The following is a 24,897-nucleotide window of genomic DNA, read 5'->3' as shown; positions in this document are numbered from 1 at the left end:
ATAACACCCCAACTTTTTGAGTTCATGTGTTGAAATTTCGAGTGCCTCGATCTCGAGTCCAGCCCGAGGTATCTCGACTCACAAGCCAGCGTCTTCAATACGGAAACGCCAAGATGGCTTCTCCTTCGTTGAAAGAGAAGCTGGACAAGATCCGGTCGCCGAATCTCCAAAATCAAAAGCAGGTAGGGATCTCGCGTCTTGTGACCTCTTCATCCACCCATTCATGAAATGGCCTTGAAATCAGAAGCTTACCGTGCGTTGCAGACCGCCAGCGTCCTAGAGGGCGTCGAGTCCGCTTTCAAGGAACGCAACACCGAACCAACCCCGACAGCGTATTTTGCAGCACTTCTCAGCCTTCTTGACAACAAGACACTTGCGCAGCCCGTCGTCTATCTTCTCGATATTGTCACTCCATTCACGCCCGAGCCCCTCCTCCGAGCCCGGTTCACACAGATCCTTACGATCCTAGCGCCGGTGTTGTCGCAGCCAGACGCCGAAGCGCCACTGATTAGGTCGTCGATTGGCTGCTTGGAAAGCCTGCTGTTGGCTCAAGATGCGGCGGCGTGGGAGATGAGCGCCGCGCAGGTCGGTCCTCGGCGGGCGGTGGGCGGCCTGTTGAGTCTGGCCCTTGATCCCCGCCCGAAGGTGCGAAAGAGGGCGCAGGAAGCGTTGAGGAAAGTCCTGAAGAACCCACCGCCGAGCCCATCGCTCGATCACCCGGCCGCTGCCATGTGCGCTGAGACCGCCATGATGAGCCTGAGGGCGGTGGCAGAAAAGGCGGCTCAGTCAAGGAAAGAGAAGAAGGGATCCGAGACGGCTCATGACCCGGAGTTAATTCATGCGCTTCAACTGGTCAAAACGGTAGCATCGGCCAGCGGTGGGTGGCCCAGCAAAAAGATCGAGTCCTTGTGCGAGTTGCTCCTTAACATCGCTCGGTCGGGAAACGAGCACATGAGCATGGCTGTGTTTGATATTTTCGAAATGATCTTTGAGGGAATGGCAGACGAGGTTGCCTCAGCCAAACTTCCGAGGTTACTTGAGATCATCAAGGAACTGCGCCCCGCGCCCAACGACACACAACTCCTTCCGCCGTGGATCGCCATTCTATCCAGAGCCTACGATGTCTCAGCGCAGATCTCTCCGGAGGAAACATTTCAGGAATTGTTGGATCCTTTCAACATGGTTGCTGGGTATCTAGAGTCAGAAGCGAAGAACATCCGAATCTCCGCCTCGGAGTGCCTGGTTTCGTTCATGGCGAATTGTGTTCCAAGACAGGTACTTGTTGACCCATCAATATACGAGGAAAAAGTCATTCAGAAGCTCGTGGACACGGTCGAAGGTCTCCTCACAGTCAAGTACCAAGCAGCCTGGCTAGAGACGTTCAACGTCATTGGCGCCATGTTTGACGCTCTGCGGTGGAGAGCGAACCCTTATCTCCTCTCGGTCGTGAAGAGCATTGGTGAGATGCGGGGCAATGATTCATTCACAGGGAAGCAGGAGGCCGACGAAGTCCTTGGGAAGGCTATTCGAGCGATGGGCCCGGAGGCGGTGTTAAGTGTCCTCCCCTTGAATCTCGCAAAGCCGGCAAAGGGTCAGCCCGGCAGAGCGTGGATGCTTCCGCTTCTGCGGGATTACACATCAAATACAAACCTTGGGCACTTTAAAACCGAATTTGTGCCCTTGAGCGCGGCCATGTTCCAGCGCGTGCTAGATCATGGCGCGGCCGCGAAGACGATGGAGGTTAAGATCTTTGAGACTGTGGTGCAACAGATTTGGTCCATCCTTCCTGGATACTGCGATCTGCCGATGGACCTTGTGGAGGCTTTCGACAAGGGCTTCGCCGAGATGCTGACGACGTTGCTCTACGAGCAGGTTGAGTTGCGGCTCGACGTGTGCCGTGCGCTCAAAGCGCTCGTCGAATCTAATCAGGTCATCGCCTCGGCATCTGATGAGGAGGATCCAATCGTGCAGAGCAGGGTAAGTAAGGAAACTGCACAAAGGAATCTGGAGTATCTCGGGACTACGTTCGCTGCGGACTTCCTTGCGGTGCTCTTCAACGTCTATAGCACGACTCTACCGCAGAAACGAGGGCCGGTTTTGCAAACCATCAACGCTTATCTGAGTATCATACCCCCGGCTCGGCTCACGGAGACATTTGATCTTGTGTGCGAGAAACTAGCGGTGGCACTTCAGGAACCACCGCCAAAGAAAAGCCAACAGAACGGGGAGCAAGTGCCTTCCACCGCACACACGCTTATGGACCTCGTGGTTACCATGTCTATCTACCTCCCAAGGGAGAGCTTTGAGGCTCTCTTCAAGATTGCATCACTTGTTGTTTTCAAGGACGATGACCCGCAGTTGCAGAAGAAGGCTTACAAGCTAATCCCGCGGCTGGCGGACTCGGAGATTGGAAAGGCCGCTCTTGAGCAGAGACACGCAGAACTTCAAACCCTCATCTTATCGAGCACCGAGAAGGTCTCTGCGCCAGCCAGGCGAGAGCGGCTTGCTGCGATTACTTCTCTGATTCCTTTTATCCCGAACACGTCTTTACACTTCATACCCTCAGTCCTTTCCGAGGTCGTCATCAGTTGCAAGGAGCAAAACGAGAAGGCTCGGACAACTGCCTTTGATCTGCTGGTCCTCATGGGCCACAAGATGATGGAGGCGAACGGAGCCATGATTGACAACAGCAAGGTTCCGCACATGCCAAAGGACGCACCGGCCGCGACAGCCTCGACTGAGGAATATTTTACCATGGTCAGCGCTGGCCTCGCTGGTAGTACGCCTCACATGATCTCGGCCACCATCACGGCCATCACCCGTATCCTCTACGAGTTCCGCGAGGCGCTGAGCCACGAGACCATGTCGGACCTGGTACAAACCATGGACCTGTTCCTAACATCAAACAACCGAGAGATTGTCAAGAGTGTCCTTGGCTTCGTCAAGGTCTGCGTCATTAGCTTACCCACTGACTTGATCACGCCCCGCCTCCCGACCCTGATTCCTAACGTCATGGTCTGGAGCCACGAGCATAAGGGCCACTTCCGTGCCAAGGTCAAGCACATCCTGGAGCGGATGGTGCGGCGGTTTGGCGTGGATACCGTCAACAAGCATTGCCCCGAGGCAGACCGGAAGCTTATCACCAATATCCGCAAGACCAAAGAACGCAACAAGCGTAAGAAGGCGGCGGCCAAGGATGGAGACGAGTCCGGTGCCGAAGGTGCAGGCGGCAGACGCAAGAGCCGGTTTGAAAGCGAGTACGATCAGGCCCTGTACAGCAGCGACGAGTCGGACGAGGCGGCCGACCACTCGGACGACTCAGACGCCGAGATGACGGGCAACCACGCCGCGCGCAGACAGCGCAAGGCCGGAAACGCATACATCCTTGAAGACGAGGACGAACCGCTCGACCTGCTTGACCGCGCCGCCCTCGCTAATATCTCGTCTACCAAGCCCGTCAAGCTCAAGCGGCCGACCAAGACCAAGGCCAAGACCGATCCGGACGGGAAGCTCATTCTAGGTCAGGAGGACGAGGACGGGGCCATGGATATCGACGCCCCTGCTGGGACTGGAGAGGCGGAGAGCGGCGTGGGTGCTTATGTCGCCGCCCTTAGGGGCAAGGACATACCCCGACGAGGCCTGCGCGGCAAGCTCAAGTGGAACCGAGGGAGAAAGAACGCGGATGATGAGGATGACAGCGATGATGGCGGGATGGAGATTGACGAGTCCGCTGCCAAGGCAATTAGGGATAGGGCAGGCAGCGGCAACAACGGTCGCAGGAGGGGAGGCGATGGGAGGGGGCGGGGCGGACCGTTTGGCAGGGGCGGGAAATCAGGGGGTCGCGGCGGGAAAGGGGGAATTGCGGCGGGCAGGAGAGGGCTGGGCCAGGAGAAGCGGAGAGGACCGGCCATCCATGGCAGTAGGATCAGTAAAAGCGGGAAGGGGAGATCATGAGTTGTTGGCCTTTTCTTTCTTAGGAGGTGGACGGGTTGTGTCTTGTTGCTGAGGATTGGGTTGATAGTCACTTTTGACGGTGTTGATGTAGGGCAAAAATGTTAGGTTTTATTTTGGGATCTTAAAGGCAAAGTGAATTCAAGCCGTTGTCAGGAGGAACGGGACCCTCAGATTGGTGTTTGTAGCTATGTTCCAAAACTCCACGCAGAAGACTTAAGATGCCAGCACATGCTCTTGTGGGGAGAAGTTCAACATGAAGTTGAAGTTCAATCCAGCAGTTTGAATTGGAGTACCGTGCATACGCACAGTACATCAGTACATGCGTACAGTACAGTACGCCCCACCCACGCCTTTTTAGGCCCTCAATCTTTCCACTCAATTTTCCATTTTCCTTCTTTTCTCTCCATGAAAGTTGAACCCCGGGATGCAGATTTCAGGCCCAATGTCAAAATCCCTCCGTGTGCATTGGGTTGTTTTACCGGGCAGATCGACCTCGGCGTCTCAAGAATTGCTACTAGCAGGCATGCTCTGTGTGCCTTTGCGATGAGTGGGCGATCCCGTTTGGCCTCGACATCTTTACTTGCGAATAAAAAGCTTTCTCCCCGAATGGAGTGGCCCGTCGCGTAGAGCTAAGGGGAAGTCAAGGCCTTGCACTACGGTAGGTAGGACTAGGAAAGCGACTGATTGGTCTCAATGACGCTAGCTTAAACATATCGGCGGTGAATATGAAAGAATTGGTCCCCCGACCAACGACCGTAGAGGTGTTGGGCTCTTTGTGCAGTCCGTCTCGACAATACCTATCCATCCATTCTGGAAATTAGGGGTAAAAAGTTACTCCCATCACATCGAGCCGATATCGAGCGTTCTCAGGAGCCCAGTACAGCACACTCATCCGGTTGTCTGCTGGTTTAAACGGCTGCTTGCAAGCCACGATGCGGATGGAGCTGCGAGATGTGGGCAAGCACAATTGGCCGAAAGACCAACATGGAATTCTCTCATCCCAGGTTCCTGTTTTCCAGCACAATGCCACAAGTCCATTGCTCCTTGCCAGCCATTACACAGTAGGAATGCTGACAGGTGGCAGAAGAGTGGCAGCTTGTGGGTGAATGGACTGCAGATGAATTTGATGAGCGAAGCAATGATCTCTTTCCATGTCCCGACCTCTCGGTCCTACTCCATCTGAACACTGATTCTTTCGTTTATCGATCCAGTGGTTTGACACCCAGCGTCATAACTCAATTTCTTCTTCCCTTTCAGCCGAGGGCAGAAACGGTGGACTGATCACCAATGTCCGTTTTCGTTCTCTGGCCCTTGACATCAACACCGGGAGCAGAATGTCTGAATCCGGAAAGCCACCCATGTAAGTCAGGGTCACACAGGTTGCGGTGTTTGTCGGCTCCCTTCAACACAAAGGTGGCGCCTTATCACTGCCCAATGGCTCGCTCGAATCTGGCTGTATCGGTCTATCGGAAGCCCTATACACGATTTGCTGTCGCTGCTGAGTCTAAGTCAGCTGAACGCCCACGTTCTGCTGTAAACACTTGCTCAAGACGTTGCATATATGCAGCAGGTCCATTCCTATTCGATCCCCCCACGGACGCTTCGCTGTGCGTCTCACGACTTAAACCATTCACGACTTGTACAAGGCAAAGGCAAGTGGCTTGCCTTTGTACTTGTGTCTCACTTCCCCACTACAACGGCTGATATGTTCCCGAGAGTCCTCTCTCTCAGTCTCTCAGTCATATGTCATCAGTGTCGACATATTGCTTCGGCCAAATTCCTCTCTATCTCTCACTAGCATAGCACCCGCTTGCTTCCCTGGGAGTCGTCTACTTGTTGTCCATGATCAAACGCGCTAATCCATACCCGAGGAAGAAGGTTGCCGTCGTCGGCAGCGGCAGTGCCGGAATCGCGGCATTATGGGCGCTGAACCGTAGTCCCCATGATGTCTACATCTATGAGGCCGAGGGCCGGCTCGGTGGGCATACAAACACTGTCGAGTTCGTCAAGGGAAAGTACAAGACGAAGGTTGACACGGGCTTCATCGTCATGAACACGGCAACCTATCGTAAGTCGTCGACGCCCTCAACCCCCTATCGCTGGGCCTCTTTTGACGTGGCAACAGCAAACTTCATCAGCTTCCTCAAGAGAATCCGTGTCGAGACAGAGCCTACCGAGATGACATTCTCAGTCTCGCGGGACCGCGGCTTGTTTGAGTGGGCCGGTTCGAGCTTTGATGCCTTGTTCTGCCAGCGGGGGAACCTTCTGTCGCTCAAGATGTGGCGCATGCTGTTTGACATCATCCGGTTCAACCAGTTTGCCCTAGATGCATTGATGACGGAAAACTCAACCGACGAGACAATTGGGGAATACCTGGATCGAGAAGGCTATTCTAGCGTGTTCCGCGACGACTATCTCATCCCAATGACGGCAGCAGTTTGGAGCACCAGCCCCGACCGGTGCACGCTCGATTTTCCAGTGGTCACGCTGATCCGGTTTATGTAAGTACGAATGTCGCTCAGCCCAGTTACTCGTACTGACTTTGAAAGGTGGAACCATCATCTGCTCTCGACATTCGCGGCGCGGCCGGCATGGCTCACCATCACAAAGGGATCTAGGACGTACATCGACACGGTCATGAAGGGCTTCCCTTCCAACCATCTCCGGCTCAATACCAGAGTGACGGCGCTTACCAGCGACCCCGATGGCCGAGTACGGCTTCAGACCGGGGCAGGTGATACCGACGTGTTCGACCACGTCATTCTGGCCACGCACGGCGACCAGGCGTACTCAATCATCCGCGACTCGGCGACTGACGAGGAGCGTGCCATCCTGGGAAGCTTCCGCACGACGGAGAACGTGGCGGTGCTGCATTCAGACGTGGCCCTGATGCCCGAATCCCGGAAAGCATGGTCGAGCTGGAACTGCCTGGCCGAGTCTTCGCCCCTGACAGGCATGGGCCACATCGACCGGCTCTGCGTGACGTACAACATGAACATCCTCCAGAACATACCGAGAGATACGTTTGGCGACGTCCTGTTGACGCTCAACCCGCTGCACGAGCCGGACCCCAAGACGGTGCAGGGGCGGTACACGTACCGACACCCCCTGTACACCCCCGGAGCCGTCCGCGCGCAGGAGCGTTTGGAGAAGATCCAGAACAGGCGCGGGATCAGCTACGCGGGGGCGTGGACGGGGTACGGATTCCACGAGGACGGCTTCAGCAGCGGGCTGCGTGTCGCCGTGGAGCATCTCGGGGCTAACATTCCCTTTGAGTTTCAAGACTCGACCTTCAGCCGGGGCACGAGGCCGCAGATCAGCATTGTTGACAGGTTTCTCAGGCTGTTGATATTTATGGTGCAATTGTGCATTGTGGGCGTTCTGGATAGGTTGGTTGGAGAAGTCACGGCCACACGGCGACTGGTGTCTAGGGTAACGGGTGTATCTGGGATGAACGGTCGGGTGTATGAGAAGGAGTTGTAATCTGCATTGGGTTTGGGGGGCGGAAGGCGGGCGGCGTCTGTTGATTTTGTGCTCAGACTGATACACTCACGTACATGCAACTGCGAATTATTTGAGGTCTGACTGTGTTCCCTTTTTTTGGCAATTTCGGTGGTGTAAGTGACCGCAGGAGTGCTGTCACTATAGGAGCTCAGCGCGAAAGGAATCATATAGGGCGCGTGCCTTTCCCCTTATCAGGAAGGCAGATCGCCGCACCTACCGCGCACACTTGATGTAGTGATCAGACCGCGAGGTTGATATTTTGTTCGTTATATTTTCGTGTGGTTGTCTTCTCTTTTCCTCGCTCGGAACTTGAAGGACCGCCAGCTGCTCGTCAGCTGTCAGCCTGACCCGACACCTTGAACTTAACTTTCGGCGTGATCCTCGATCAGACGACCGATACAGCGTCCACAATCTCACGCCTCTCAGGCCACGGCCGCTGAACAATGAACTCAATACCGAACATTGGCCGGCGCCTGGTTTCTGGCGTCTGGACGAACCAGCCCTGCCTGCGTTGCCGGCGCGCGGGCGCCCAATTGCAACCGACGTCGATCGCGAAGCCGCGGCCTGGCACGACCACACGTTCCTTGTCAGATAGCTTGCCGAAGAGGCAGCAGCAATTTCAGCGGCGACAGTATCAGCAGCAGCAGAGTGCAGCACATTATGGGGCGGCGCCGGGAATGGATCGCATGAGCGAGGTTTACAGGAGGAGGAATCGGTCGACAATGTAGGCTTCTTCTTCCAACCATGTCTGTTATCCCCCTTCTTCTTTTTAGGGGCCTAGAAAACAAACAATCTGTGGTTGCCTTGGTTGTATGGGCAGCTTGCTGACCAAGCATTGTCTATTTCATGTATAGGTACTACACGCTTAGCATCATTCTGGGGACCGTCGCCTTTTCGTATGGTTCGGTGCCAATGTACAAGATGGTATTTCCCCCTTCCCCTTAACCTCGAATCCACCCATCCTTAAGGGGCCGTCATGCTAACCATGGAAAAACCTAAAAGATATGCCAAACAACCGGCTGGGGCGGCCAACCCGTGCGCGCACATGGCGGCGGCAGCGGGAGCTCCTCCTCGACCACACCAGAGGATCTAGCCGCCCGCCTCGAGCCCGTGACGGACGCCAAGCGGATCCGCGTGACTTTTTCCTCGTCCGTGTCGGACGTGCTGCCCTGGAAGTTCACCCCCCAGCAGCGCGAGGTGCGGGTGCTGCCCGGGGAGACGGCGCTGGCCTTTTACACGGCGACCAACAAGTCCGACACGGACATCATCGGCGTCGCGACCTACAGCGTGACGCCGGCCCAGGTAGCGCCCTACTTCAGCAAGATCCAGTGTTTTTGCTTTGAGGAGCAGCGGCTGGCCGCGGGCGAGACGGTCGACATGCCCGTGTTCTTCTACCTTGATCCCGACCTGCTCAAGGATGTGAATATGAAGGGTGTTGAGACGGTGACGTTGAACTATACCTTTTTTAGTAAGCTTCTTTCCCACCTCATACTTGTGTGAAGGAGGTAGCGTTGCTGACGGTTGTCGACAGAGGCGAGGTATGATGATAACGGCAGGTTTAAGGGACCGCCCGGGTCTTGAGCCAGCTGAATCACCAGGATTGGTATACTAGAGATGTAACATTCTAATGTATTACTACCACCTCCTCAGCATGGCATCGGCTGGCGTATATATAGACAGGAAAACTTGCTGCCCTGAGTAAATTCGGGCTATTGTCTAGATGGGTCCAGTGTTGTTATACCCTTCCACAATACATGCTCAAAACCCGACCAACTTTCCAACATTGTTTAACCCGCAGCCACAACTAATGGTGCTGAGTCGTCAACCACATACATGTTTTATACACATATAATACAGATATCCTACACCCCAAATAACCAAAAGCCTCGAAGCATCGCCATTACCTTGACTGATTATCACCCTCATTCCTCTTCCCTTCTGGCGGCCTTCGCCAGTTTCTTAGCCCCCTTCATGCTCTTCCTCGGCCTCCCCCTCTGATTCTTGTGCGGCTTTCGGTTGATTACAAACCCGTTCATCGGCCGCCGATAGCCAATGAACCTTCCCTCGGGGCTATACACGTCAATAATCGGCCAGTTTGGCTCAGGCTGGCCGTCCTTCCCGGACCCCTCCTTCTCCTCGGCATTCACCGGTTCAGGCCTCAGATCCAGCTTCTCCATCCACTCCGACGTGGACGCCACTTCGCCCAACCCGTCTCCACCGTCCTTCTCTCCTTCCCTTATCGTAGCCGTCGCCGATGTCGCCGAAGAAGAAGCCGATGGCGAACCAAACAGCTTCTTGGTCCGAACCTGGACTTCCACCTCGACCCACCCACAGCCCTCAATCAGTATATCAATCCCCAGCACCCGGAACGGCAACCTGTCCGCTTTCACGCCCGTCCTGTCAAGCACGGCGCGGGCCTGCTTCTTGGTGGTGTCATAGCGCACCTGGAACGCGCCGGCGTGCTTGATCGTCGCGCCCGTCCCGGGCAGCGCAATGTTCTCCACGTTGGGCGCGTCCTCGGCCTCGGTCTGGACGGCCACGGCTTTTCTCGTCGACGTGCAATGCGCCTTGATCGGGGTGAAAGGGTACATTATGAAGACGAGCTCCTCATCGGGCGCCACGTTGCGCGGCGTCAGGCGGATGAAGCCGCCGATCAGGAGCGAGCGGCCGGGCGTGACGGCGTACGTCTCTGGAACTATGCGCTCCGTCATGATCAGGTTCTTGCGCTTCTCCTCGCGCACGTGAAGCTCAAGGTCGCCCCTGGACAGACCTGGCAGGTCGATCAGCTCGCCGCGCCCGTTGCCGAACGGCACGCGAATCGGCGAGGCCGTCGTCCCGGGTAGAGAGGAGACTACCGGCATGGGGGGGTAATTGGTTTCGGGTAGTGGTGGGGGGAGGAGGGGAAAGTCGTCGTCGGGCATGGCCGTTCGTCCTGGGAGAAGGGGGTTGGAGTCTTCAGAGTCTTGTTCAGGTTCTGCGAGTGGTGGGTTTGCGTTCGTTTGTGTTTTGGGGAAGACTTTGATAGAGATCTGCTGCTTGGGCGGCTTCTCGTCCATCCTGCCTTTCGGGTACACAGCTTCAAACAGCTGGCTCTTTCCCACGTTGACCTTGCCCACCATCCACCCCGCCCCGCCACGCTCCCAAATCTCTTCCTTCAGCTGCTTTGTCCACCAAGCTCGTTTTGCGCTGACGCAGTGGACGTTTCCTAGCCTGACACGCTCGCCAACCCTGCCTAGCGCGTCCCGCAATACACTCTGAAGGTAGGGCATCAGCGCATCAACTTGCTCTTTGGTGGGTGCGAGAAGATCAGATCGCGTAATGATGAAGCTCATTTCCGTCTTCTTTCCGTGACGGAAGTTGACCGGATCTGATCTGCGGTTTCGCGGCCGTAGTTTGATGTCCATCAGACTGTGCAACCTCGGGAGCAACGACATGGGAAAGTCGGCGGCATCCAAGACGTGGTAAACGTGGTTGTACTTGTAGGGGGACTCTTCGATCGTTTCTCGCAGAGACTCAATGCTCGGATGGTAGATCGAGTTTCCGGTCGAATGGTGAATCAGATTGTGGCAACGGTCGCAGACAGGGGGCTTATCCGGTTCCGTCGTAGCTGCGGACGCGGGCTTGCTCTCTGGCAGCAGGGACTTGAGATCAATGCCTTGGCATTCCAGGGCCTCAACATCAACACTTTGTAGAACCTCTTGAACAATCTGATCGGCTTTCCTGGGCTTCTTAGCTTCCTTTGGTCTTTCTAGGCCCAAGTATTGCATGACAGATTTCCGCGACAGGTTGTAGTAGCCCGCGTCGCTAGGGACCGCGGTCTGGGAGAAGGCTCCGCAGCCTGGACATTGTAACGGCAGTGTTCTTTGAGGCTTCTGGGCTAGCTCTGGTTGTCCTTCTGCGCTGGGCGCAGAAACAGACTGCGCATGCAGCTGCCGGACTTGGGTCCATCGCGACTCGGGCCGGGATTGCGGGCGTCGAGCTGTGGGATTCCCAAGCGACAGTGACCGAAATGCTGGACAGAAATATAGGGGCAAATCGAAGGCTGAAGGGCTGCGGTCGAGGTTAAAGGCACGGCACAATCGTCTTGCGGCGAGCGCGCATCCCGATGACCGCTGCATGGCTGATTGATTTGCGGTCAATCTGTGTCGTGCTTACAGCCAGTTCCTCGTCGAGATTTCTTTGGGCCAAGGGGAACTTTTTTGCCAGGGGTTGCAAGGAGCAATGGAGCATCCCCACATTTAGTTCCCGGCAGGCAATGATAAGCAAAAGATAACGCCCGTAGTGGAAGCACAGATCAACACTAGGGTGTGAACCAGAGATTTTGGGTAAGCCAATCTACAGAGTACCTTCCGTCGGCAGACAGAGTTTAACCAATTCCTCGAGTCTGGAGCGCATCCGCTCGAACTTCTCAAGATGGTGGGCGTCGTACGGCGGATGAATCAGTTGAAATCAGTGAGTGCCCCCAAACGCGACCGTTTAGCAGCACAATCATCTAACTCTGTCGCAGAAGGTAGAGTAAAGCCGCCACGGTCCTGCTATTGAAGACTATTGCGCCCTGGCCACGGCACTGACCTCGTTCACAGCTTGTGCGGATAAGAATAGGTCCCGGCGCAGCAGTCCTCCCAAACGATGTGACGAGGATACATTTAGAATTCGCCAAAAAGATCAATGGCGGGCACATGGGGCCAAGGTGCGCCGTTGCCTCGCTTCTCTCGCGAATCTACACCACGGGCACCGAGGCTGACAGGCTCTGGCAGGAAATTTTGGCGTGAAGCGCTCCCACGGTTAAAGTACTGGAACCCGGCCATTCCCATGATCGTCAACCGGACGGAGGACCAAGAGGGACCCGCGAAGATGACGCTGTACTTTCGCGAGGCCGGTGCAACGCTCCGATCAGATATTCCGCAACCCAGTTCGTCAACAGAAGGCTTTGCAAAAGCACCCGCGCCGGTCGAGGGCGAGCGCGCTGTCACCATCGAGATGAAGGGGCGGCGATCCGAAGCCATTCTGAAGGAGTTCATGGATAAGACGGGCGCCATGGAGGTGCAACCCACCCCCCAGGACGAGATGCAGTTGCAAGAGGCCGAGGAGCTCGAGGCGAGGAGCAAGATCGACCGGGAACGGGTCAGGGCCTTGATTGAGGGTCGGAAGAGAGAGAAGGCTATGCTCGCTGCAGCACACGCTGAATCGGCTGCCCTCAAAGCCGAGGCATGAGCTGAGTGGTCTGCCTGGGCAGGCGTTTTGCTACTTAGAAGGGACAGGAGCCGTTGTGTATACCAATTGTACAGTATTGCCCCTGATCCATTTTCTGGTGACTGCTCCGTGACCGTGGGACGTCCCGCAGCGGTACCGTAGCCTCCAATGCCCTTCCTGATGGTTCAACTTCCCAATCGGGAACGAACCAGGCTGTACTAGCCCTTCGCAAATCTTGAAGCGCAGTCTCAAACTACACGGTATCGAGACTCTACTTCCGCCTCGTATTGGTATCCAGGTTTCAGGGACTCTGGGATTTAGCATGGAAGGCTGATCATATACTTAGATATTGCAATGTTCCTCTTCTCCTTCACCTCATATCGAGAATAATGTGCCTCACATCTGCGATTGTAAGCACAACCATGAACTTTGGGTACTGGATGTTTTGTGGGCTGATGATCCAAGTGGTTTCAGGGGGTAACCTGCTGTTAGTTGTGTAACTTACAAAACAAGCGTAACGTTACGTTACAAAGTACGTAAGTTACAGCAGCTGAGTCTTGACAAGGGTGTGTTAGACGCCAAGCAAGGGTCGCTCCGCCGCATCCATCTGGCATGCGAAAAAGGCCACGACGACCCGTCATCCCTTTTCCTCTCTCAGCTCAGCCTCGCAAAGCTCGACTTACCTCGAGAGAGCTGGCCCGTTCCAATTCTTCACCCTTCATCGTGTCTCCTTGGATCTCCTAGGGCACAGTTCGTGGAGTGTTGAATTTTTTACCATTGGTTGCGTTGCTTCCAACGGCTTTTACCAATTTATTTCGACTTCGTTTCAACACGCTCGTTTTAGCCGTTTTATAATTCGAATCATATCACGACTCAGGTCTTTCCGCCAACCCCTGAATAGCAACACAACCATCCGCTCCTAAACCGGTACGCCCAACGCCATGGCCTCTGGGTTCGACAGGGCTGCTGTCGTCTCCGGCGCCGACGTGGGCGACGCGGCCCGGCGACGCAACATCCCCGGCACTCCGCAGACCGTGCCCGTCGTTCCACCGCAGTCCGACGACAAGAAGAAGGCCAAGAAGGTCAGTACAAGCCTCCAATCACCTTGTTTGCACTACCAGAGGACCACCAGTGCGCGCTATCATACCTGCGTTAATGCTGACCGCATTCGGTCCTTTAGGAGCCTTCCCTGCTCGACCAACTTGACGAGTGGGAATGGCTCATTGCCCCGATCGTCTTTACCTTCCTCGCCTTCTTCACTCGGCTGTATAAAATTGGTCTATCCAACATCGTGACGTGGGACGAGGCCCAGTGAGTCGAACCCCCATTTGCGCAGTGCTGGAAGCTCAGCTAATATCCGCCATCTACAGCTTCGGAAAGTTCGGCAGCCACTACTTAAAACGAGAGTTCTACTTCGATGTGCATGCAAGTTGACCCTCCGCATGGACCTGAGTCCTGCCTCGACTGACCCGAAAGCAGCCCCCTGCCGGGAAACTCCTCGTCGGTCTCAGCGGGTACCTCGCCGGCTACAATGGATCCTTCGAGTTCAAGTCGGGCGAGACCTACCCGCCCGAGTTGAATTATACCTTCATGCGCCAATTCAACGCTTTCTGGGGCGCCATCTGCGTGCCCATGGCTTACTGGACTGCGAAGGAGCTCAAGTTCAGGCGCCCTGCCGTCTGGCTTGTCGCGCTCATGGTCCTCTGCGAGAACTCGTACACCACCATCAGCCGCTTTATCCTCCTCGACTCGATGCTTCTTTTTGGCACCGTCGCCACCACTCTCTGCTGGGCCAAGTTCCACAATCAGCGCAAGAACAGCTTTGAGCCCGAATGGTTCTTCTGGCTGTTCATGACTGGCCTGAGCATCGGTTTCGTGACGAGCGTCAAGTTGGTCGGGCTGTTTGTGACCGCTCTGGTCGGCCTGTATACCATTGAGGACCTGTGGAACAAGTTTGGCGACACCAAGATGCCTATCGTATGTCAGGACTCGATCTGGGTTTGAGAGAGTGTTCTAACCATCGTTGCAGACCGAACTCGCTGCCCACTTTGCGGCTCGCGTCGTTGGTCTCATTATTCTGCCGTTCCTCGTCTATCTCCTCAGCTTTGCCATTCACTTTGCCGTCCTCACCAACAGCGGCCCCGGCGATGCTCAGATGTCCTCTCTTTTCCAAGCCAACCTAAGGGGTACTGAAGTAGGCAGAGACAGTCCTCTAGAGGTTGCGTTTGGCTCCAGGGTCACAATCAAGAACATGGGCTATGGCGGCGGTCTGCTCCACAGGTACGTTTACCCAACCTTGAATGTGCATGATTATGCTGCTAACCGCTTAATAGTCACGTTCAGACGTAGGTTCAAGGTGCTCCAATTGTTCGACTTCATTGTACTGACTCCTGAAAAGCTACCCTGAGGGCTCCACCCAGCAGCAAGTGACATGCTACCACCACAAGGATGCGAACAACGACTGGTTCTTCTACCCCAATCGCCGCGATGCCGACTATGACCCTGCGGCCGAGCCTCGCTTCATCGGCGACGGCTCCGTCATTCGCCTGCTCCATGCTCAGACTGGCCGCAACCTGCATTCCCACCAGATCGCCGCCCCCATCACCAAGTCTCAGTGGGAAGTGTCTTGCTATGGGAACCTGACTGTCGGCGACGACAAGGACCATTGGAAGATTGAGGTTGTCAGCGATGCTGCTTCCCGTGACCGGAGCAAGATCCGCACCCTGACCACGGCTTTCCGGTTGAAGCACGAAGTCTTGGGTTGCTATCTACGTGCCGGCAATGTCAACCTGCCGCAATGGGGCTTTAAGCAGATCGAGGTTACCTGCACCAAGGAGAACAAGCCCCGTGATACTTACACCCACTGGAATATTGAGGCGCACACCAATGAGAAGCGTGAGTTACATCGGATCTCCGTGTCTCTGTACTTTCTGCTAACAGCTGCAGTCCCTCCTGGTGACCCCGGCCAGTACCGATCTCCCTTCTTGAAAGATTTTGTCCACCTCAACGTTGCCATGATGACTTCGAACAATGCCCTCGTCCCCGACCCTGATAAGCAGGATGATCTGGCTTCCCAGTGGTGGCAATGGCCTATCCTGCACGTTGGCCTGAGGATGTGCGGCTGGGACGACAAGATTGTGAAGTACTTCCTTCTCGGCAATCCGCTCGTCTACTGGGGCTCGACCGCCGGCCTGGGCATCTTCAGCCTTCTGGTCGCCTGGTACGTTATCCGCTGGCAGCGGGGCTACAGGGAGCTGTCGCAGCCCGAGATCGACCAGATCCACTACGCCGGCGTCTACCCGGTTCTTGGTTGGTTTCTGCACTACCTGCCGTTCGTCATCATGGCGCGTGTAACCTACGTCCACCACTACTACCCGGCCCTCTACTTCGCGATCCTCACATTCGGCTTCCTCGCCGACTGGTTCCTCCGCAACCAGAAACAAGTGGTTCAATACGGCATTTACGCGCTTCTTTATGCCGGTGTCATTGGACTCTACATCTATTTCATTCCCATCTGCTGGGGCATGACCGGCCCTAACAAAAAGTACAGCTACATGAAGTGGTTCGACACCTGGAGGATGTCGGATGCTTGATTGCGCATGGGTTTGAAAGGGTGTGAAAACCTGTAATGCCATCTTTGGTGGAGTGTGTACGATGCCGGGGGACAGATTCAGGCTCCGGGATAGATCGACTTCCTTGATCTCGCAATCTTTCCTTCATATGGAACGCGCTGAGGTTTCCCTTGGTCGGCAGGTTAAGGAACAAGCAAGCATAGATTAGGGAAGGGTTCAGTCGCTGGGTGAAAGGGAACGGAGTTAAGGCAATCTATGAGGGGGTTACCTGTCTAATCACAATGTCTCCAGTGCCACGAACCAAAGATGAGGATACAGCTGTGGTTCTCCTTACCATGATAATACGTGATTTCTTATTCGTACCTGGCCCCTTTCTGGCTTTTGGGGTCACTCCCTAGATTCTTCATTCAACCCGTACACTGTCACAATGTCCTGAGCATTCCCGATGCCACTATTGTAATGATTGAGTGTCTTTCCAAACCCCAGGGTCCTTCTTGTCCATTCTTATATGTTACAACACGGCAGCTCAGACTGCTTTTGCCCCTAGAGATATTTCTAGCCCTGTTTTCGTCTTGTTCCAAAATCTTACAGTGCCCTTAGATCTTCAGTTTGGATGCAACTTGCCCTTGTCCTTGAGCCTGCCATGCCGTTTCTCGGACATACAATCATTATTATTACATATCTTGCCTGCTATCTCCCTCCCACAACTCCTCAATGATGTCCCCGTGCCCAGTCCGGCACTGGGATTGAACAAATGCTCCCCATAACCATAATCCATTACATGCATCATGATGCAGAGAATCAGAATCAGCAACAGCCCCCTCCCGCTTTCCTCGAAGCATCGGCCGTCAACCTCAGCGGCTTGCTCCCCGCTCCTCCCGCCGCCCCCGCACTCGGCCCCTTGACTCCAGACCTGCGGTCGTTCAGATCGTACTTGCCCGCCTGGATGTTCTGAAAGATGCGCTCGGCCACGCGCATAAAGGCCTTCTCCACGTTCTCGCCGCTCTTTGCGCTCGTCTCGACGTACTCGAGCACGCCGTTGCGCCGCGCCCACTCCTCGGCCTCGGCGCGCGTCACCTCGCGGCGGTTGCGCCCTGCTCCTTCCTCCTCCTCCGCTCCTCCTTGCTCTAGTCTCCCTTGCTCTGCTGGGGGCTTTGTTGTTGTGGTGGTGGTGGTACTGGCATCGGCGGCGGAGGGACAGGCAAGATCAGCCTTGTTGCCGACCAGCACCACGACTATGTCCGGCTCGGCGATCTGCCGCAGGTCGTTGAGCCAGTCCGTCACGTGCTGAAAGGTGGCTTTGCGCGTCAGATCAAAGACTAACAGCGCCCCCGACGCCCCGCGGAAGTACGAGCGCGTGACCGACTTGTACGTCTCCTGCCCAGCCGTGTCCCACAGTGAGAGTTTCATGTGTTTTTGCTGCGGTTGGTCGCCGGGTTTGGCGGGTGTTGGGAGAGTCGGGGGCGGCGGCAGCCCGCTATTGGTTGTTGATGGGTTTTTGGTTTCGTTTTCTGCTGTCGTCGATGACAAGGTTGGTGCTGCCGCTGAGGTTGAGGTAGAATACGGCGGCCCGACGGGGACGATCCGGGAGCCAAACTCGACGCCAATTGTCTGACCGGTGGGTGTTAGTCAATCGGGAAGCATTTCTTGACACATGCGCCACTGGAGCAAGCGGTAAGGAGGTTCGACATACCACATCGTGGTGGGTTACGAAGCGCCCCTCGCAGAGCCGGATCGTGAGCGAGGATTTACCGCACCCTGAGTCGCCTATGCATACCAGCTTTGCAATGTAATCCCAGGGCACTGAGGAGGACATGGAAAGGGGGCGGTAGCCGCTGAGCAACGGCGAAGGGTGTCTGACTAGCGGGAAGTTTGAGTTCGTTGGAGAGTCTGATGTCGTTGGCGTCGCTTCGCTAGTGAATCAATTCGTTCAAGTAAAACCCTTGGACGCAATCAGTTCGGACTGATGAAAGTTGCTTCGTCTTGCAACTAGTCGTCAACGTTTGCCACGAACTCCTGAATCAGGTAGTCTTGGGAAACTAAGACAGCGGTGCAGCAGCGGTTTTGTTGAGTCTCGGCGGGACGCAGGTACTAATTGGAACAATGATACGGATACAGTAGGATATACAGTAGAGTACACGTGCTTGACAAGAGTTGCGAACTGGGTCCAGCGGTGATGGGCACGACACGCACAAGTGTTTGGGAGACAGAGAGGTCAGGAGATGGACTCGGGCAAGTTCAGTTGACTGTACCGTTTGGTAAGGGCACTTTGGGTGCTGCAGGAAGCTTGTAGCCAATCTTTGGGCGACAGCAGGGACCGACATTCCGTAGCTCGGATGTCCCACATTGATCCCGGCCTGTGGAGCGGATCAGCAGGTCTGTGGATCGGCACTGCGGCAGCTGATGGGTTGTTATCGGTGACGCAACAGCCCGATAACGCCTGAACGAAACACTCCCGTATCGCCCTAGGCGGTCTGACACGAGGTATCAGTCTTCTGCATCATGGGACACATCAATCAACATCTAGTTGCTGTATTTAATGGAGTACCTGTCATACACGTTTGGAAACTCTTGCCTTACACAATACAGCCCGCCTGTTTTCTTTGAAATGCCTATATTCCTAAACGCTGATAACAGGTAATGTTTATGTACAGGACGTACTCGTGACGGTACGGAAATTATGCACCAAACGAGAATTTACAGTACCACAGAGCGGTTGCATTTCTAGCTGCCTAACTCCAAGGCTGCCTTACCGCTTCGGGAACTGGTCAAGTGGGATTGCAAGGGGGGTGGTCATCGGCTGCAGTGTCCCACGCCCGCGTCGGTTGCTTCCGCCAGTCACTTGTTGCCTGCCCACCGGGCCTTTCCTCGCCTTGCAACTGCTTCCACTTTGCAAAGCCAAAACAACGTGCTTGTTGTCTGAGCGAATCTGTACGTTTGCAACTGTGCGATTATTTTAGATACATAATTTTCGAGCCTGGTATTTTCTGAGCCGTTACCCATCTCATGGCAACCACAGCCTCGAATCCGTCATCATAAATCCATCCCAACGTCCTGGCAAACCTTAGGCCGGAATCGCCTATCGCCCCCGCAACTGTGATTCACCCATTGTCGCTCATTCCAATCCGCACCAGCACCAGTGAAAACCGGCCAGCATCTGGATCGTGGTGCAGAGTCTCAAAGCGCCTTGCAAGGTGGGTGACTGGAATCTGCCGACATGTTCTCCGAATGTGAGTGTCTTTCATCCGTTATCCGGGGCAATCAATGCTTATTCCTTTTCCAGATGCCTCCAGATTCCTGGCGCAGTCACAATCACGACTATCCAACTTCGGCCAACCAGACGCGGCGGAACGATCATCACGGCCAGTAGACTGGCAAGGCAGAGGGACGAGATTTGGAGGACGAGGCTATCTTGGCAGGGGCGGAAACCCGTATCAGCCGAGCGGCTCTCGCTTCGGGGGGCTTGCCGCCTTCGGTTCTCGATACGCTACCAATGATGCGCCGCTGTTTCAGGGAGCTCTCGATCATGATGATGAGGATGAAGAAGAAAGAGATCGGGAGGCGGCTGATCTATTCGCCCTTCAACGATCACGACGTGTGTTCGCAGCTAGTCGACTCGAGGAGAGCACCGAGACGGACAATGAGGACGGTCGCGCCTCAATAGAGGAGAGCCGAGAAGACGAGCAGGAGACACTTCCAGCGCGCCTCAGAGGAATCAGGAGTAGTTGGAATGGCGCAAGCAGCCATTCCCGGCGCGCCCTAGAACCACAAGATGCCGGCCGCGACTCCAAGGGTTCAAGGCGACCAAGGTCGAGAGGAAGCGACGACGACGACAGCAAAGGGATGGAAGATGTTGGGCTCCAGTCAACAATTGCCGACAGCGAACCGCCGGCTGATCTGACCCTGGAGACTCCGGCTGACAATGACCCGCCGCCTTTTCAGAAGTTCAGAACGACGGCCGTCCCAGCACGGCATCTCCCCAGAAGAGACTCGACCAATGATTCGGAACTTGGCTTGCCTCCCAGTTCCCTGGATGCGAACATGAATACTGGCCAAGCATCATCTCCTATGGAGGGCGAAATCTTCACGCACGACGCGTTCTTTGCCTGGCTATACTTGATCGCCCAGGCATCTTTGTTCTCGACTTTCGTCTTGGTTTTTCTGCACACGAATGGCAGCAAGCCGCCGCTCGGGGATACCATCTACACCACATTGCGGGCTTCTTTCCACATGTTAGCTGTAGACACGCTGGTGTCGATCATTGTATCACTCGTCTGGCTCGCCGCTTTGCGGTCCTTCGTCAAGCCGCTGGTCTCGCTGGTACTGGTTGCCGTCCCGGTGATTTTGATTTCGTTCTCCTTATACCCCTTTATATCCAGTTACCAGCCTGCTAGCGGCAGCACGCGCCTCCAAGACACGGTGATGCGATGGGCGGCTGCTGTCCCTGCCGTCTCTGCGGTAGTCTGGCTCTATCTGGTCTACCAGGGACGGTATGCCCTCAAATCGGCAGTTGGGATCCTCGAGTTCTCCAGCCGCATCTTGGCGGCCAACTCAGCCCTAGTTCTGGTGGGCATGGGATGCCTTGTCGTGGTGGTGCTTTGGACTTGGGTTTGGCTGCTCATGTTCACCCAGGTCTTTCTAGGAGGGACATTTTCTAGCACGCTCGCTAGGTTTATCATCAGCGCGTCCAGTTGGTGGCTCGGAGTGTACTTTGTCCTTATGTACCTCTGGACGCTGTCTATCGTCTCAGGCGTGCAACGAAGCACCACTGCAGCGACCGTGTCTCAGTGGTACTTCCATCGAAATGCTGTGCCGGCCCCTTCCTCCAGGGAGGTCGTCTCGGCTGCTCTGGGTCACGCCATGACGACCATCTTCGGCACCATCAGCCTATCGACATTACTGGCACTGGCCATCCGGCTACCTCTTCTTGTTTTGCCGAAACGACTAGCAAATATCCTCGGCATGGTCATGAATATGATCATCCCGGCTCCCATTGCGGCGCTAACGAATCCCCTGACCTTGACATATGCCGCTATCCACTCTCAGGCGCTAGCTATGTCATCTCGAGGGCTCAGCCAAATGGATTTCATCTCACCACAGCGGCCGACCACCACGCTCACGCCAGCCTCCCTCCCCAAACACAACCGATACTCACCACTGCTCCCATATCGGCTTGCCAAATTGATACTCCACTCGACAAGGTTTATTATGGCTACGGCTCTTGGCTTTGGGGGTTGGGTCATGACGGCACGACAGTTGGAGCTGGAGCAACCGGGAGGCCGGGGTATACGGGGAAGTGCATATGCATACGTGGTGGGCTTGATAGCGAGCTTCATCGGCTGGAGCATCCTGGGTGCGATGGAGGAAACCTTGAGCGGCATTGTGGATGCAGTTGTTATCTGCTACGGCAGTGAGAAGCGCATGGCTACGGGAGCCGGCGGCTACTGCATGGAGGCGGCATACCTCTTTGGCGACCGCAGGGCTGAGCGAGAGAGGGGCGAGACCTATTGAAGGGTGTTTCAAAGCGTGGCGTTATCACGGGCAATCTTGGTTTTGACGCATCTTGAGTGGTTAGAGCTTTCTCGGGACGGGGTACCGGGTCTGCATCTAAAGGGCACTGCGGTAGATGGGCGACAATCTTCTTTCGGCGGCGCATGGGAGGGGTCACTGACGGAATACATACCGCCACGGACTACATGAGTACCTTAGGTTGCAAGTTTACATGACCAGATATAATCTCACATATTGCGCCGGCAGTGTACATCATCGAGTTGTTTGGGTTTGTATGTAAGCATTGCATGGAATGAGAAGCCTATGACAGATCGGGAAGGAACCGGACCGTCGGCATTCTCGGTGCCTCAGCTTCCGCAGCAACAGCAGTCAGCGACAGACAACGGGGTGCAGGTGAAAAGCCCCCAACACATTTCATGATTGAGCAGCAAGTGAGGTATATACAACCTGAAGTACAGTCTATCTGTGAATGAGGAGACACAGCCCCGTAGCCACGCGTCTCTTGGGGGTAAAACCAAAGGTGGCATCACCAGATCATACGGCGGTATATATGGGAATGGACATGACAGTTTCATCGATTCGGCCTCCAAAACGCTTTACTGACGCTACTGTAGTTATGAGCAAACATGCTGTTCTGTGCGGGGATGGGTAAGTCAATATAGTAGTGCAAGGATAATAGATACCAGGAAGCAAATCGCGAGCCCCACCATTTACATCATCGACGACCTGAACGTATGGGCCCTGAGCGACGGACTGGCAACCTAAGCGTGAAATAAGGTACCTTACACATACTCGAGACGTGGTAGGTAGACTTGCTCTCTGTGCTCTACACTACACTAGCTCGACTACACGTGTAGGAGGCGGTGCCGTTAGGCTCGCCACAGATAGCACAGCAACCGCCCCTATCATGAGCTTTGTTACGTAGTCACTGGGCAACCAGGGTAATCGCCACCAACCGACCGCACGGGTTGTCGCTTGTAATATAAGGTACAGCACCCCAGACTAAGTACGTCAGATTGCCTCGCGTTTCGGGACCTTTCCCTTACAAGACATCCCAAGTGTCTATTGCCTATATACCCCGCTGACTTATATCCGAGCATTACCCCGCGAATACAAAGACCCTTTGCGAAGTTTCGCAGTTTCCTCCTCTTACAATCTGAATTCCTTCAGAGTCGACCCAATATACTCTTGATCACTTCGTTCATCAGACATCATGGCCGATTTTAATGCGCCCACAAGTCCTCCGCCTCCAAAAGTACCCGAAGGTTGGGTGGTACGCTGGAACGAGCAATACAAGGAATGGTACGCCTCTCCTCCCTCCCTCAGATCTCTTCTCGTCTCAGTCCAACTAACCGATTTCACAAGGTTCTACGTCAACACCTACACAAAAAAGTCCCAATGGGAGAAGCCCACTGAACCAGCCCGGCCGCCAGGTGACGAACTAAGCAGTGCGCCGGCCGGTCCTCCGCCCTCTTACACCCCTGGCGAGAACAAGCAGCCCTTCCCCAGCGACCACAAACCCAACCCGTACGAGGACAGCCATCACCCTACTGCCCAAACAAGCAGCGCCGCGACAACCTCTTTCCACCCCACCAACACCGAAGAAGACGCCCGCCTGGCGCGACAGCTCCAAGCCGAAGAGGACGCCCGCGCCGCCCACGCCTACGGCGGCGTGAGCCCCAACCCGTCATCGAATCTCAACAACCCTTGGCAGCAATCGGGAGCGTACAATCCCTCCCCGTCTCCGGCCCAGGCACAGTCACCCTACCCGGCCCAGCTGCCCCCGCGAAATAACGACCCTCTCGAAAAGGGCAAGGGCCTGTTGGGGAAGCTGTTTGGGAGTAAGAAAACCGCTGGAGGCGGCCACGGGGCAAGTGGTGGTAGTGGTGGCTTGCCCGGCGCGCTGGGCGGGTTGATCGGTGGTAGGCATGGTCAGCACGGACACCAACAGCAGTATTACGGAGGAGGAGGTGGATATCCCGGGGGAGGGTACGGTGGTGGTTACCCGCCTTCGCACCAGCAGGCTATGTACGGGGGGTACCCGCCTCAGGGAGGGTATGGGTACGGTCAGGGCATGGGGGGCATGGGGGGCATGGGCGGGTTTGGCGGGAGGCATGGTGGTGGTAGCAGTGGGAGGCCGGGAATGGGCATGGCGTTGGGAGCGGGCGCTTTGGGGGCGGGAGCTGGTCTGGTCGGTGGCATGATGGTTGCCGATGCTATTGATGATAGCCAGGATGCGGCTTATGCCCAGGGATATGGTGAGTGATTCTGTTTTTCCCCGCCTCTGTCGTAGCGGCTTTGAGGAGACTAGACTGACGTGCCAGCAGAGGACGGGAATGATGGCGGCGATTTTGGAGGTGGTGGTGATTTTGGAGGTGGTGATTTTGGAGGAGGTGACTTCTGAGACAGCCTCGGGTCAGAAGCTCTGTTTGGACGGCGGAATCATGTTTCTGGTTTGATGAACTTCACCAATCGCCTTGGGGCTCAGTAATGGGGGATCTTATTTACTCGTATGTCTTCTTAGATTATGGGCTTTGGCGGCACCAGGCTGGCTGATCGTGGTGGGGGAATCTCGCGTTGGCATCCATCTGTTCGGTTACGACGCTTCTGACGACAATAATGGGATTTATGGCCTTGTATGAGATGGTTTGCTGGATAGACTACAATAATGATCGGAACTTGCTGCTTTCATGCTTTCCGACCAGTCGAGTTGGCCCATACGTCTGGATGGAGGGAAGAGGATGTGGATGGCGGGTACGTAAGTATGATTGCTGGTAGCTAGAAGTCAGGCTTGCGTATGGCAGAGGGTAGGAAGTGTTTGGAGGGGAGCTGGCGAAGCTGGAGCACATGGATTAGGCCAGCGAAGGAGTGAAGCAGGAAAGGGTATATAGTTATGGTCCCGCGCAAGGTAAAGCAAGTTAGACTCACCACAGGGCGTGGTCCTGTGGCCGAGTGGATATCCAGCTAACTATGAAATCGTTCTGCACGGTTTCGTAGGGCGGGGAGGTCATCGGTTCGATTCGAGTTCTGTTTCGAGGTTCTTTCTACAGTTGAATTCTTCAAGCTGCAACTTGAAGAATCCTGGAAGGAAGGCGCGCCCCTCGAACAGTCCTTCGAGAACTTGATGGCTCTCCCGCCCGAGCTTTATGCGGTTTTTTTTTTT

The 24,897-nt window shown here is 55.3% G+C and overlaps 10 protein-coding genes across 10 annotated transcripts; 8 read left to right on the top strand and 2 right to left on the bottom strand.

The window, feature by feature from the left end:
• Positions 1 to 113: 113 nt before the first annotated feature.
• Positions 114 to 3,954, top strand: N656DRAFT_787278 (NUC173-domain-containing protein; the record flags this gene model as incomplete). Its single annotated transcript, XM_064816593.1, has 2 exons — positions 114 to 182; positions 265 to 3,954. The coding sequence occupies 2 exons, from the start codon at positions 114 to 116 to the stop codon at positions 3,952 to 3,954; spliced, it is 3,759 nt and encodes a 1,252-aa protein (XP_064673157.1).
• A 1,197-nt stretch (positions 3,955 to 5,151) lies between these two features.
• Positions 5,152 to 5,903, top strand: N656DRAFT_386797 (uncharacterized protein). The gene is made up of 3 exons (XM_064809479.1): positions 5,152 to 5,462; positions 5,525 to 5,606; positions 5,830 to 5,903. Exons 1-2 carry the CDS (start codon positions 5,242 to 5,244, stop codon positions 5,577 to 5,579), a joined length of 276 nt encoding a protein of 91 aa, XP_064673156.1. The 5' UTR covers positions 5,152 to 5,241; the 3' UTR covers positions 5,580 to 5,606; positions 5,830 to 5,903.
• Positions 5,797 to 7,437, top strand: N656DRAFT_795307 (FAD/NAD(P)-binding domain-containing protein; the record flags this gene model as incomplete). The annotated part of the gene is made up of 2 exons (XM_064817397.1): positions 5,797 to 6,455; positions 6,504 to 7,437. 2 exons carry the CDS (start codon positions 5,797 to 5,799, stop codon positions 7,435 to 7,437), a joined length of 1,593 nt encoding a protein of 530 aa, XP_064673155.1.
• Positions 7,438 to 8,304: 867 nt separating this feature from the next.
• Positions 8,305 to 9,039, top strand: N656DRAFT_702352 (cytochrome c oxidase assembly protein CtaG/Cox11; the record flags this gene model as incomplete). The annotated part of the gene is made up of 3 exons (XM_064811014.1): positions 8,305 to 8,382; positions 8,461 to 8,926; positions 8,990 to 9,039. The coding sequence occupies 3 exons, from the start codon at positions 8,305 to 8,307 to the stop codon at positions 9,037 to 9,039; spliced, it is 594 nt and encodes a 197-aa protein (XP_064673154.1).
• A 72-nt stretch (positions 9,040 to 9,111) lies between these two features.
• N656DRAFT_775500 (uncharacterized protein) lies at positions 9,112 to 11,631 on the bottom strand. The gene has a single exon (XM_064814452.1). It carries the CDS (start codon positions 11,574 to 11,576, stop codon positions 9,381 to 9,383), a length of 2,196 nt encoding a protein of 731 aa, XP_064673153.1. The 5' UTR covers positions 11,577 to 11,631; the 3' UTR covers positions 9,112 to 9,380.
• A 140-nt stretch (positions 11,632 to 11,771) lies between these two features.
• On the top strand, positions 11,772 to 13,063 carry N656DRAFT_842426 (uncharacterized protein). Its single transcript, XM_064819040.1, has 3 exons — positions 11,772 to 11,910; positions 12,039 to 12,148; positions 12,216 to 13,063. Exons 1-3 carry the CDS (start codon positions 11,872 to 11,874, stop codon positions 12,670 to 12,672), a joined length of 606 nt encoding a protein of 201 aa, XP_064673152.1. The 5' UTR covers positions 11,772 to 11,871; the 3' UTR covers positions 12,673 to 13,063.
• A 208-nt stretch (positions 13,064 to 13,271) lies between these two features.
• Positions 13,272 to 16,693, top strand: N656DRAFT_775495 (glycosyltransferase family 39 protein). The gene is made up of 8 exons (XM_064814451.1): positions 13,272 to 13,733; positions 13,832 to 13,962; positions 14,022 to 14,076; positions 14,131 to 14,628; positions 14,681 to 14,931; positions 14,985 to 14,996; positions 15,050 to 15,546; positions 15,598 to 16,693. The coding sequence occupies exons 1-8, from the start codon at positions 13,593 to 13,595 to the stop codon at positions 16,242 to 16,244; spliced, it is 2,232 nt and encodes a 743-aa protein (XP_064673151.1). The 5' UTR covers positions 13,272 to 13,592; the 3' UTR covers positions 16,245 to 16,693.
• Positions 16,694 to 17,030: 337 nt separating this feature from the next.
• Positions 17,031 to 18,039, bottom strand: N656DRAFT_787273 (uncharacterized protein; the record flags this gene model as incomplete). The annotated part of the gene is made up of 2 exons (XM_064816592.1): positions 17,031 to 17,834; positions 17,917 to 18,039. 2 exons carry the CDS (start codon positions 18,037 to 18,039, stop codon positions 17,031 to 17,033), a joined length of 927 nt encoding a protein of 308 aa, XP_064673150.1.
• Positions 18,040 to 19,440: 1,401 nt separating this feature from the next.
• On the top strand, positions 19,441 to 21,734 carry N656DRAFT_787272 (uncharacterized protein; the record flags this gene model as incomplete). Its single annotated transcript, XM_064816591.1, has 2 exons — positions 19,441 to 19,453; positions 19,507 to 21,734. The coding sequence occupies 2 exons, from the start codon at positions 19,441 to 19,443 to the stop codon at positions 21,732 to 21,734; spliced, it is 2,241 nt and encodes a 746-aa protein (XP_064673149.1).
• Positions 21,735 to 22,947: 1,213 nt separating this feature from the next.
• Positions 22,948 to 24,138, top strand: N656DRAFT_787271 (uncharacterized protein; the record flags this gene model as incomplete). The annotated part of the gene is made up of 3 exons (XM_064816590.1): positions 22,948 to 23,036; positions 23,100 to 23,992; positions 24,059 to 24,138. 3 exons carry the CDS (start codon positions 22,948 to 22,950, stop codon positions 24,136 to 24,138), a joined length of 1,062 nt encoding a protein of 353 aa, XP_064673148.1.
• Positions 24,139 to 24,897: the final 759 nt, after the last annotated feature.

This window comes from Canariomyces notabilis (genome assembly GCF_033297395.1).
Source record: "Canariomyces notabilis strain CBS 508.74 unplaced genomic scaffold N656scaffold_3, whole genome shotgun sequence".
Lineage (NCBI taxonomy): Eukaryota > Fungi > Ascomycota > Sordariomycetes > Sordariales > Chaetomiaceae > Canariomyces > Canariomyces notabilis.
Note: the sequence above shows the minus strand (reverse complement) of the source record. Positions and strands in the feature narration are given on the sequence as shown.

Bases quoted from the DNA above. Each gene is read 5' to 3' on its own strand.
- N656DRAFT_386797 (XM_064809479.1), top strand. From the start codon at position 5,242: ATGTCCGTTTTCGTTCTCTGGCCCTTGACATCAACACCGGGAGCAGAA. The intron at 5,463-5,524 runs GTCAGCTGAACG...TATATGCAGCAG, and splicing joins GCTGTCGCTGCTGAGTCTAA to GTCCATTCCTATTCGATCCC.
- N656DRAFT_775500 (XM_064814452.1), bottom strand. From the start codon at position 11,576: ATGCAGCGGTCATCGGGATGCGCGCTCGCCGCAAGACGATTGTGCCGT.
- N656DRAFT_775495 (XM_064814451.1), top strand. From the start codon at position 13,593: ATGGCCTCTGGGTTCGACAGGGCTGCTGTCGTCTCCGGCGCCGACGTG. The intron at 13,734-13,831 runs GTCAGTACAAGC...TCGGTCCTTTAG, and splicing joins ACAAGAAGAAGGCCAAGAAG to GAGCCTTCCCTGCTCGACCA. The intron at 14,077-14,130 runs GCAAGTTGACCC...ACCCGAAAGCAG, and splicing joins AGTTCTACTTCGATGTGCAT to CCCCCTGCCGGGAAACTCCT.
- N656DRAFT_842426 (XM_064819040.1), top strand. From the start codon at position 11,872: ATGGTGGGCGTCGTACGGCGGATGAATCAGTTGAAATCA. The intron at 11,911-12,038 runs GTGAGTGCCCCC...TGACCTCGTTCA, and splicing joins GGATGAATCAGTTGAAATCA to CAGCTTGTGCGGATAAGAAT. The intron at 12,149-12,215 runs GTGCGCCGTTGC...AGGCTCTGGCAG, and splicing joins GGCGGGCACATGGGGCCAAG to GAAATTTTGGCGTGAAGCGC.